General features: G+C 42.6%; 1 protein-coding gene across 1 annotated transcript; it reads right to left on the reverse strand.

The window, feature by feature from the left end:
- Nucleotides 1-107: 107 nt before the first annotated feature.
- LOC133009023 (ovochymase-2) lies at nucleotides 108-9436 on the reverse strand. The gene is made up of 16 exons (XM_061076424.1): nucleotides 9328-9436; nucleotides 7659-7756; nucleotides 6122-6219; nucleotides 5873-6048; nucleotides 5695-5790; nucleotides 5460-5620; nucleotides 5189-5390; nucleotides 4915-4971; nucleotides 4780-4873; nucleotides 4204-4337; nucleotides 3820-3963; nucleotides 3426-3550; nucleotides 3236-3329; nucleotides 3023-3154; nucleotides 2244-2348; nucleotides 108-564 (listed from the first exon to the last, which is right to left on the reverse strand). The coding sequence occupies exons 1-16, from the start codon at nucleotides 9434-9436 to the stop codon at nucleotides 419-421; spliced, it is 1971 nt and encodes a 656-aa protein (XP_060932407.1). The 3' UTR covers nucleotides 108-418.
- Nucleotides 9437-12809: the final 3373 nt, after the last annotated feature.

Here is a 12809-nt window from a genome sequence, read left to right on the forward strand (position 1 = left end):
AGAAAATTGTTTTATTCTTTTCAAATATTCGGTACAAAGAGGAAATGTTTGTGTATTTTCAAAGTTGTGAGAATTTACAGTAAAAGTATTTTAATAAGGCACCTGGTGTAAAATCAAGTTAATCAGTAACTTTACCTCTTCTGAGATTATAGAGATGTATCAGAGTCATTTCAGGACAATGACTCCAAAGGTATTTAGTTAAAGTAGAAATAACATTACACATTTGACCTGGTGGTGGCGCTATTTTACAAACAATCCTGTTCCACCATAATATGAAATAGAAGAAATTGACCAAGCTCTTGCATTTCTATTCCCCAACATCTTTAGTGATCGACCTTCATCTTCATCACCTCCCAAACCCTCATCTTCATCAGAGCTCAGTTTGAGATGTTCTGTGTCCAGAGGCCTCCGCCCTTCATCAGGTTATAACACGGTCCCCTGAGGATTCTCCACTGGAGTCTTCATCATCTGAGCTCAGGTCCAGATGATGAAGACTGGGATCCTCTTCATCCCGGGAGGACTCAGCTCTGCTGCTGGACTGTGAGTCAGATTCATCCAGGTTTACTGAAACAGAGACGACCTGTTAATTATTATCTGAAATACATCAAGACGGGAGAAAGAAGGTTCAAAGTAACTGAAGGTGGATAAAACCTGCTCTTCACTGTTATATGGTCATTAATTAATTTAATTTTAAAGTTGTGATACAGTCGCATGAATGAGAATATAATTCAAAGTGTATTCATAAAAACCCAACTTTTATGTTCTGCAATCTGCCACTAGAGGGCGCCCTGTTAACAGTTTCCCATTACGAGTTGAAGTCTGTCTATTTATTATTTATTATTTATTATTTAAAGGTTACTTACACTGGTGGATTTAGAAAGAACATGAATATATTATTTATAACCTTTAAAATAAGAACTTCTGTTAAGTTTCTTTTATCTGTACTGACGCGTTTTGTAGTTTGACATTTTGCCTGCAAACACACATAAACAAGTGATTTTAATGTCAGGTTTATTATGGTGATAAACAATAAAACTAGCAGACATGATGTATTGAGAATAATACACAAATCAGCTTGGAAGCTGTGGACACAAAGCAGAAGTTTTATTCAAATGCTAAATCAACTTTTTCTTAATGCTAAAATTACTTTTATGCCAGTGTTACTCTTTGAGTGCAGTTCTTTTCTAACTCACTTATTCAACACTTAAGTTACTTTTCCAGTTTTAAGTTACTTTCCACGCTCAAGTTACTTTCCCATGCTTATGTCACTTCTTTAATTCTAAAGTTACTTTTTATGTGAAGGTTGTTTTCATGCTTATCTTATTTCTTTGGGCTTAAATTAATTTGCTTCTTTAATTGTTTCTACTACTTTTGCTTATTCTCCCATTACTTTTACTGTAACTAAGGGGGGGGGGTCTTCAGTACTTTTTTACACTGTTAGTTCCTTTAAAACAGCCTCTTTATGTCTGAATACAGGAATCTTCCAGATACTTTACAAGCTAACCCTCACCTTACCTGTTGTGCTTTTAAGTTACAGCAGAGTTCTACTTCAGTGATTCATATATTTATCTAAAGTCTATTCAAAACTTCAAAGAGCAAAATCAAACAAGAGTCACAAAGAAACTCTTCAACAAAGAAGCAGGGTGTGGTGAGGCTGAACCCTGGAGATATTATTATTATCACCTTCACTGCAATTATATTATTGCAGTGAAGGTGAGTTAATCTTTGTGTCATTTATGGAACAACTTGCTCTTCAGTATTCAGAAAACACTGAGATAGAGATAGAAGAGACAGAAGAGACACAACACAAGCTAAAAGTTTAACCAAACAAAGTGACAGAAGTAATAATAGTTTTAAAGTCAAAACTTTTCAGGATCACGTGTCGTTCTGCTGTTGACATATTGTCGAACTGGTCTCAGTTTTAACTCCAGTGTTAAATGTCCCATTAACTCTCTAAATACCAGTCAGGCAGATGCTTGGCCTCCTAAAAAAAACACTGGTGCTCAAGAAACTAAAAGACAAAAAGGACAAACTACATTTCTCTTCTTCTGTTCGCTGAATGAGAAACATTTTATTCTCTTTAACCTTAATAACCTTGATTCTCTCATTCAGCATCTGCACTTCCACTTCCTCTCTCACTCACTCTGGACTCTAGTGATTCTTTATTTTCAAACCAACAAACCTCAAATCAACATATTAAAATACTAAAGAGAAAGAAAAGATTAAAGAGAGAATCATCAAACCATGAGAGTCTCCGTGCTGCTGGTGAACGGTCACATGATGTCGGTGAATCCTCCTCATGTCTCCTGGATCCTGGACTCCAGCTCTAATGTCCCCGTGGTGAAGGTCTGAACCGACAGAGAGAATTCATCTTTAGATTCAATATATATTTCTGTGCTTTTAAAATCGCTGTTCTGTAGTTTGTTTTAATAACTATTTTAAAATGTTAGATATGGCGTCTTGCTTGACACCTGCAGGTGGCGCACTCGCGAGATTTACTTTATGTAAACAATAAACACTTTCTGACTTTCTGAATCCACTTTTGAAATGACGCCTCCAGCTATTTATTTATATTTATCATTCATGACTCGTGTGACCGATGTTCCCTCCCTGTCACTTCCCAATACTGCCCCCTACTTTTCATGTGTATATTGCGTCTTGTAGATGCAAAACTTTAATATCTGAGGACGTGAGAAACTGCTTCTTCAAATGGATTCATATCCCTCATGTAAATATTATTTTTTATTATAGTTCCTTTATTTGACTCTGAAGGAGAGGAGGAGGAAACAATAGAGTTGTAACATGCAGTAGATGGTCGGTCAAGGTGGGATTCGAACCAGGGACCTGCTGCTTCAGACTCTGTTCTTATGAGGTCTTCTTTAATGTCCCACTGAGACACACACACACACACACACACACACACACACACACACAGACACACACACACACACACACACAGACACACACACACACACTCACACTCACACACTCACACACACAGACACACACACTGTGCACGTACCTGCTCGGCTGATGAAAGCCAGCCGGGCCCTGAAGCCTCGGTGTGTGATGCTGCTGTCGGAGCTGAACTGCAGAACCATGACGTTGTGGAAGGACAGAACCGGAGGAGGGACAGTACGGCCGCACAGCACCGCTACACAAAGTACACAACAGAGGGAACGTGTCATATAAACACAATACAATGAAACAACAGAGACTGAAGCTTCCGTCCCACCTATCTCCTCCGTTCGCTCCACATCTGCCAGGACGGTGAGGGAATCGTACAAACATCTGTCCGACTCCTCCAGCTCAACGTCGGTGAATTCAACCTGAAACACAATAATCATCATTAACGACCAGTTTGTGACATCATCACGTGACATCATCACGTGGCAGCGTTACATTTAGAGTCTCACACCCGTCACCTTGACAACGTGACCCCGTGGAGCGTAGACCACCCAGCGGACCACGCAGTCATTACTGTAGGATTGTGGGTAATTTGGGGTTTGAACAACAATCTGATCTTCAACGAGAACAATTGTCCCGCAACCTGATTGTGAGCACACACACACAGACACACACACACACACACACACACACACACACACAGACACACACACACAGTATGTTATTGAACACCTGCACCATCCCCATGGTTCCTTTGTGATGCAGCAGCAACAAACAACAGAGGTTGACATCATGTACGTGCTAACTAACTTCACAGTATGTACGTACACACATTGTGTGTGTGTGTGTGTCTGTGTGTGTGTGTGTGTGTGTGTGTGTGTTAGAGTGTGTGTGTGTGTGTGTGTGTCCCACCAGGATCAGGTCGTCCCTGGACAGCACGATACCTCAGGACGAAGCCACTTCCTGTTCTGCTAACGTCTGAGGAGAAGAGAAGTGTTGCATTCTGGGAAAGACTCAGGACAAGAGGTCTGTGTGGGACACGTCCGCAGAATATACCTGTAAAATAATAACTCAAATAAATAACAACAAACAACAACAAACAAGGATAAAATGTAGAGTTTTCACTACGTGCATGTGTTGAAATCTATTGGTGTTTAGTTAGTAGCAGATTTTTGGGTTTGTAAACTCTCGTAGACATTTTTCGTTTGTCTGTATGTGTGTGTTTGTGTATGTGTGTGTGTTTCTGTGTGTGTGTGTGTGTGTGTGTGTGTGTGTGTGTCTGTGTGTGAACCTCACCTACAGGCCTGTGGCTCCCTGCTGACACAGTGAGTCGATCGTAGCGACAGTTTGACTCATTCTCCAGATCCAAGAACTCAAGCTCCAACAGGACAGAGGAACCCGGGGGGGCAGTGATCCTCCAGACACACAACCTGAACACACACACACAATTAATTTTCTTTTTTAAGCAGTTATTAAAAAAACAATATGTGATTTTGGCCAATGGAGGTCTCTCAATCAAAACGCGACTCAGGAGCAAAAGTCATTTTCACAGATGAGATAACATCTTAAAGTTTTATTTCTTACACAGGAAACGGCAACGAATAATCTCGATCTTTTAACAATCCTGAATAAAATTGTGGATTTCTTTGAACATTGTTGAATGATGTTGGAACACAAGTCAACAAAATATATAACATAGGTCAATTTGCTTTTAGACATTTGAAAGAATTGTGTACACATGTGATCACTGAATCAAAATGTGCACATCAATCTTTGTTGGTCAGTATTTATACAAAAAGCCAAAAGAAAATATTAAAGATCGTAACAAATTAATGTTTTACGATGTTCAGACAAAGTTACGATGTCACTCACTCGTTGTTGTCATAGCGATCACCAGGGAGGGCGGGGTTTCTGATGACTCCATCGCTGTCAATCACAGGCCCATCAATCACACTGCAGAGTCCTGCTGTGACACACACACACACACACACACACACACACACACACACACACACACACACACACACACACACACACACACACACACAGTGTACATCGGAGGAACACATGCACATTATGAAATATAGATACATAACTGTGATGACAGATAACTCACCTGATAAAGTTTTTCTCCTCTGCTGCTCATCAGCTGATGACAAATAAAATCTTAATTTAAACTTGAACTATGTACAAACTGTTTATATAACAACAGACTACATTTCCCATGATGCAACAGGTGGCCTCTTTCCACCAAAGTAAGTTTAGTGAAACTCTAACTCACCGTGTCGCAGCTCCTGTTTGATCCAGGGCAGCAGCAGCCGGACGTCAGTGAAGACCCCCGGAGACCCTCTTCTGGACGGAGGGAGGATGCTGTTGTTGCCCCAGCTCCGCCCACATCCTTTACCCCAGGAAGTCACACCCAGCGCGACCCTGTGACCCCCGCCCGGCCCTGCAGGACACACCAGAGGACCCCCGGAGTCGCCCTGCAGGAAAGAGAAGATGACAGATCTGTGTTTTCAGGTGAAGCATCGGTGGTCTCGGTGCTGTTCTACCTGACAGGCGTCTCTCCCTCCTCTCTCCGGCCCGGCACACACCACCGTCATGGCGGCCCGAGGTCGGCCCGGCCCTCGGAGCGTCTGCAGGACGTGTTGACACTTGACCGGATCCACCAAGTCCAACTGGACCTCTCTCAGAACCGCAGGAAGTCGACCTCCTGGGGAAACCACAGAAGAAGAGCGGTTCTTTTCTGCTTTGACAAAATCTGGTGCAAGTGAGAAAACGACCTACTTTCCTTCATCCTGCCCCATCCTCCCACAATGCACCTGGTCCGAGGGAGGATGTTCTCCTCAGGTAGAGGTAAACAGATCGGCTGCACTCGGATCCCTGAGGTGAGAGACACACATCCTCCATCACTGATCCGCTTTAACCACATCTGATCAAACTGCTCATCAGAGGGAGAACCTGCCGAGCCGGATGTGCTGGTCCAACTCCACCAGAGCGATGTCGTGGCTCATGGGCAAAGCGTGATGGAACTTCTCGTGCAAGGAGACGCTCTTCACCCCCAGGACCTGCTCCTCCTCTTCATCGTCCAGCGTGCGGTCGAACTCGCCCACGGCCACGCTCACGTCCCGGAGGAACTCCCTGAGCAGAATCAGTGTGTTAGTGTTGGAACGGGTCAGGGGGAATGAGTGATGAAGGTGAAGAGGAGCAGAACCTGGAGACGGAGGAGAAGCAGTGAGCGGCCGTCAGGATCCAGCGCGGCGTGAGGATGGAGCCGCCGCAGAAGTGAGAGCCTCGGAGCCGCAGGGAAACCTGAGGGAAGGGAAGCAGGAAGTGAAGCAGGAAGTGAAGCAGGAAGTGAAGTCTGAAGCCAGGAGAGCAACCAAATCTGTGGTCTACAAAGATGGATCACATGTAGGGTTGCAAAGGGGCGGAAACTTTCCAGAAACTTTCCATGGGAAGTTAAGCTCGGGAATTTGGGGGTTCCAATTGTTTGGCTAACTATTTATATCTCTGGCATTGCATTAGTAATTTTTACAAACTTTTTTCTCATCTTATTCTACAGAACAATGCCACGTGCACTCTCTCATGTGTGGAGACATTTCACCCCATCCAATGTAGAAGGAAAGGCTGTGTACATTTGCAAATACTGTGCAAAGACCTATGTTAAGAATGACACAACGATGCAGAAGCATATAGTCAAGTGCCCAAAGTTTCCTCAGGACTCAAATCAGCCTAGGACAAAACAAAATGTTTATATTTATGTCTGTATATGACAAGGTAAATACAGTTGGTATAAATTACGCACAACATTTCAAGTTTATTCCCGTTAATTCCCGCATATTCCCGTATATTCCCGTATATTCCCGTTAATTCCCATGGAAAGTTTCCAAGTTTGAATATTCCCGGAATTTTGCAACCCTAATCACATGACAGCTCCCTGTTTTTGAAACTAACAATTTAGTAGCACTTTAATGGCACTTACTTATAGCATTTTGTAGTTTTGCTTTATTTTTGAAGAAATTGTACTTTCTTGATTCTTGTTCTTGGTCTGTTCCCTCGGGGTTGAATGCACTTATTTTAAGTCGCTTTGGATAAAAGCGTCAGCTAAATGAAATGTAATTTAATGTAATGTAACATGAAGCAAAAACACCTGGATCGCCCCCTGGTGGCTGCTTATAGTGTAGGTCACATGTTCTGCCACCTCCATGTCAGCAGATGGGACAAGAATCAAATTAAAAAGTCTAAATAAACATCAAATAAATTGTTTTCTGTCATTTTAAGCACGACTCACATCACTGACATCACTACTGCAAAGACTAAATGTTTTGGCCTCATTTTTGTGCAACTCTCAGTAAATTGTCTGTATTTATATCGATCTTTTCTAGACTTAAAGACACTTAAAGTACTTTACTCTACTTTCTCTATCACACATCACTCACACACTTTCACACCTAGTCATAGTAGATCACAGCTCGGAGCCGACAGGGAGTTAGTAACTCCGTAAGACAACTCGGAGCCAAACTGTGCTGAGGTTTAAAAGTTATTAAAAGAAACTTAAAATCTCAATTTAACTGGCAGGAAACAACTGGAGCGATTGGGTCGTAAACTGACAGAGAAAACAAAACTTCAGCGACTCAACGTGAAAAGGAAACGCTGTCACCGGTCAGGCGTCTTTCAGGAGGAGCAATAAGACCCAAGAGGAGCAGTGAGGAAGAAGAAGAGGAGTTACAGTGTGATGGAGCACTGACCAGCCATGGGTGGGATCCGTGCTTGGCCTGGTGCCCCCCCACCACCCTCACAGACCGGGCCGGGGGTCTCCAGCCTTGAGGAGCTCCACATTTCAAACCTGCCGAGAAGAAAAACATCTCAAACATCTCACCTTCGTTCTGCTCAGTGTTTTTATCTCATCTGTAACTCACCTGTTTGAGCTGCAGGGGCGAGAGAGAGGAACCAGAAACAGAGCGAGAGCAGAGCAGCCCTCATCTCACACACACACACACAGACACACACAGACACTCACCAAGGGTCGGACTGGAGAGGCAGACCTGATGTGAGTGTGTGTGTGAGGGGAGATTCTGGTTTAAGAGCCTGTTTGTTGGTGAACTGCAGAAACCAGTGACCTCTCAAGGTCGACTGTGTCGTGTTCCGACCACAAAGACACAAACATCCCAGTCGCTGTTTAACAACAACAGTTGTAAAACGCAGACAAAGATCCAGGGGAAGATAAAACTGCTTCTTATGCACATGCTGACGTAGAGATGGAGAAATAGAATCAGTTGTGTGTTTGTCTCCAGGAAAACGTTCACCTGTTGGATGGAGGAAATTCTACATGAAAGAATAGACTTTTCTGTTCTTTGTGTTTTCATGCGTCAGGTTTACTGCTGTTCCCGTCGCCCTGAGTCACGGAGCTCATTGTGAAAACCTGGAAACAGACGTGTGTCAGTGTGACCTTTGAGGAAAAGCTTTACGAGATGGAAACAGGAAAGAGAGACGAGCAGAAAACTCACTTTGTGTTTTATTTGTGTAGCCGATATTCACAAATCACAATTTCTCTCATAGATCTTAACAAGGAGCAACATCCTCTGTTCTCAACAAGAGTAAAACATATTTACTACATTTTTACATATTAGTAATTAGTAATATAAGTAATCAATAGCGAGAGCAAAGTGAGACTCAGCCGTTTATAGATGTACTTTTAATACTTTAAAAACAGGTAATTTACTTTCTCTCAAGTATAAAGTTGCTTTTTACCTGTAAAGTTTGCATTTACTTCTGCATATTTTTTTACTTTTAAGTTGAACTTAAATGTCTCTATTCCTGCAGATCAGGAACAACGTGAGTTTGACAATGGAAATTGTGATTCTGACCACGAGACAGATTTTATGTCCAATATTCAACCTTCTAGTTCTGCTCCTGAAAAATAAATATCCAGCTTTGATAAATCAAACTTCATCTGTACAGGTATGTTGAAGGACGTGGATCTGATTTACTTCTTTTTCTCTTTTGTTGAAACCGTGGAGGGTGAAAACAAGATGAGTGAGTGAAGCAAAACTGTATCAGCTCATTAACCTGGACTGTTTAGATGTTGTGCAAGATCCCGTGTGTGTGTGTGTGTGTGTTTCTGCCTGGGGGCTCCCTCTCTAAGCCCCCTAAGCCCCTGTTTCCTGTTTGTTCAGCGGCCCTGGTGCTCCGCTGGGTGTGCACGGCGGCTTGTGACTCAGTGTTTGTGCACCGGTTGCCGGGGCCACAGTTGCCACGCTGCTGTTGCCGGGCGTTGCACAGAGAAGCGTGAAATACAAAAGGGCTTCCATCACCGGGTCACCATGTTCAGTGTGTGATGCAGCAGATTTCCCTAATGTCACAGTGATCTTGACCTTTGACCCCTAAAATCAGTTCTGTAACAACATACAAACAAACCTTTTTTTGACTGCTGGTCCTTAATGGGTCTCAGAGGGGGTGGAGCCAATCCCAGGTGACACTGGGCGAGAGGCGGGGTCACATCCCGGAGGTCGACTACACGTCTCATCACGTTAGACGTCAATGATGCACGGTTAGAAATGGAGGATTCCCAAAATGTGTTTGTTCAAGAAAACTCAACAGGTCAACTCTCAAGATTTAATGTTCTGATTTACAAACATCTTTCTGCACCTGAACCAACATCTGGATTTAAAATGTTCCAGATGTGCACAGCTCCTCCACTTATTCTAAATAATATCCACCAACAAATCAACTTCCCTTAAAATTATTTTTTTTTAGAGTTTAAAATCTGTGGGACCCAGTTTAAGTCAAATTTACTACCAATAATGTAACTGATGTACGGAGACAAATATATTAAACACAAAATCAAAACTTTCACTTCATATTTAACGATTTAAGAATTTCTTAAATTAGTTTTCTTATTGTTAACCACACTAGATTTAGGTTGTTTTCCCAATAAACGGATCCACACTTCATTGATCCTGGTTTTCTTTTAGTTTTAAATTCAGTTTTGATGTCATAGGAGGAACCTCCCACGGCCCTCATCTCTCGACCTTCTTCACAAACATCGAGAAACCAGAACCTCTCTCGTGTGAAACTCTATCCCGACCTGATCTCCAGAGTCGAGCGAGGGCAACAGATCAGACAACTGTGAACCTCTAACTTTACCTGGTGTCATCTGCTCGTTCCTGGTTTTTAAGATCAAGAAGTTTTAGATTTGAATAAAGAAATGAGCAGATTTTTAACAGGTTTAAGTTGAGGAAATCTCAATTGATCCTTGAAGTCCCCAAACGCTTCCATTCATGCATTTGAACATAATCCTGAATGACGGCATTAAATGTTAATGGAGCCGTTGAGCAGCTTCCACTCTGATGCAGATCTGTTCCGCTCCACAGGAACCGGGTCAGCGAGGCCGAGACTAATCGTCCTTTCTCTTCACTGAGCAACGATTTAAAGACTCTTAAAAGAAATCAAACGTGTCAAACAGGAAGAGGATTAATCTGTTTATTCCTTCTTTTTGGTTTACAAACAAAAGGCACCATTGATTTATTGTTTTTTTTATTTGAGTTTCACACGGACGCTTGACTGTGGCGAGAAACTCGACATCGTGGCCCGACGTGTTTTTTTTTTAACGTTGCGATGAAACGAGAGCAGACGTCCAGAACCACACAGATTTTAAAAATGTCTGAAAATCCACCTCAGCCTGAGCAGAACGGACCCGAGACGCGTCGGCCACGGACGAAGAGGCAAAGAGAAGAAGAAGAAGAAGCTGGAAAAGTTTGAAATAAATGATAATCCACAAACAAAGCCACCACTCACACTCGGATGTTATTGAAACACAGGTCGTCGACTCTGAAACAGACGGGTAACATTTCTCCTTCATGAAAACAACAGTTCATTGATTATGAGTTTATGCAAAATGTATGTTTTTAAATGATTGTAACGACAAAATGGAATTAGTCCAACAAAAGCCTGACGGAAAAGAATTGAGATACAAATATATATATTGTTAAAGAACCTGAAAATGTATATTGTGAAACTTCTTTATTTAATATGAGCTTGAACATGAATGCAATGTTTTCTGCCAAAGTTAGAAAATGTGTTTGTCAAAAAACAGATTAATGCATTTGTGTGATGCAGAACATTTCCTCCAACACTCAGCAGAGAAGCACATCTGTATTTCCCAAAGTCCAAACTATTCCCTTAAATAAGATTTGATATGGAAACACCAAAGATGTGAAAACCTGTTTCCTTTGAATCAAAGGATCGACGCGTCTCTTTCCGAGCCGAGTTAACGCTGAGGATATTTCAACGACATCAGTATTTCCAGACATCAAGAATCGAGAACACGAAAAATTGATCAGTTCCCTCATCTCACGTCTCTAAGCGTCACAACAACCGACCTGCACACGCACAAACACACACCGTCACGACAAAACCGAGTGACAGCGGCGAGGATTCATCGCACAGCCTCAAATTCCGGGAATTACAGTTTGCTAACTTGTTGCTTCATGAGTCAGAGGAAGGTTCTGTGCAGATGATTCCGGCCGAGTCATTCCACATTCAGACAGAAAGAACATGTAGGTAAACATTGACAAGCATTTTTTTAAACAGTTATTAAACCATCGCTCATGTTCACACACGCATGTTATTTACAGCAGTTGCTTTGCGTCAGTAAATCCGCCACAATGTCATCAAGCACAAAAATACATCCGTTGCACATTTTGATTTCTGAAGTCTACCCTCAATAGAGCTGTACACAAAATAATTAGAAAACATAAATCTGATTGCTCTTTTCACATTGTTAGAATATCGACAAAGGTTTCAGGCACAAGTCTCGCATGCACACGTCTGCGTTTCTCTCACATGAGCCCGTGTGAAAGTGCTTCATGTTGCTGAGAGTGAAAAGTCACATCCACAAGACACAGGAGGTGAGTGAAGCTGAAGACACGAGCGACAACGACGATGACAAACGACCAGTTGACATGTTCCCCCCCCCCCTCACTTGTTATTCAGGAGCGTGGTCTACACGTTGCAGAGCAGGACTTATTGATTTCACGATCAGATTTTGAAATGCTCTCACTCAAATCCCTGCTTGTGCTTGGATTCGCTCTGCTTGTGCTCTAAATGATGAGCTCCAGCTTCAGCTTCAGCTCAGCTCCTCGAGCTCAAGCGGCTTCTACGCTCGTGTAAATCATTTGCTCCTGGATCTTATTCGTGAAACAAGGCAACCTATAGAATGCCGGGTGTAGTGTTGACAAATTAAACGTTCCCAACACCCTCATTGTAGCTGTGTTAGCTTTACTTTTATAAGTGCTAGCTTTAACAGCTCTCATTCTCTTTATTTACACACTCAGCGAACAAACCCACAACTAGAGCGTGAGCGTGTTCATTTGTCATCTCAACACCTGGCATCTTTTGGTTAGACCTGTTTGCACTGAAACACAGAGGAGAAATCTGAGAGCAGTCGTATCATGAGCACAAGGAGCCGAGCTGAAGCTGGAGCACAGGGGAATCTGTCCAAGCAGCAAAATAACAAATAGAGTACAAGCGCACAGTTTGAGCTATTTGAGTGAGAGCGCAGGGTTTTGAACGTGAAATCAACAAGTTGCTCTCAAACTGAAACCTCTGGAATAAAGAGGAGGAGGAAGAGAACCCGACACACAGTCACACCCCTCGTCTTCAAACATCGTGTGCGTGGGAAATAGAAATATGTGCACAGGTAAACCTCGGGTGTGTTCACTTCAGACTTCATATGGCACTGAAGAGTGATTCCTGTGGAAACACGGAGATGAATGATGCTCGACTTTCCAGCTTAACGTTGCCAGTTCTTTTCTGAAAGTGATTTTAGCGAGAAGGAAAAAAATGAAGGCGACGGAATGAGGAGGAAACCTGAAAAACCTGCTCCACGGTTCAAGATC

This window comes from Limanda limanda, chromosome 8 (genome assembly GCF_963576545.1).
Source record: "Limanda limanda chromosome 8, fLimLim1.1, whole genome shotgun sequence".
Classification (NCBI taxonomy): domain Eukaryota; kingdom Metazoa; phylum Chordata; class Actinopteri; order Pleuronectiformes; family Pleuronectidae; genus Limanda; species Limanda limanda.

Excerpts from the sequence above, each read along its gene's own strand:
- LOC133009023 (XM_061076424.1), bottom strand. The coding sequence starts at position 9,436 with ATGAGACGTGTAGTCGACCTCCGGGATGTGACCCCGCCTCTCGCCCAG. Across the intron at positions 3,551-3,819 it reads CCAGGGACGACCTGATCCTG|GTTGCGGGACAATTGTTCTC; the intron begins GTGGGACACACA and ends GCTCACAATCAG. Across the intron at positions 3,155-3,235 it reads GGAGCGAACGGAGGAGATAG|CGGTGCTGTGCGGCCGTACT; the intron begins GTGGGACGGAAG and ends TACTTTGTGTAG.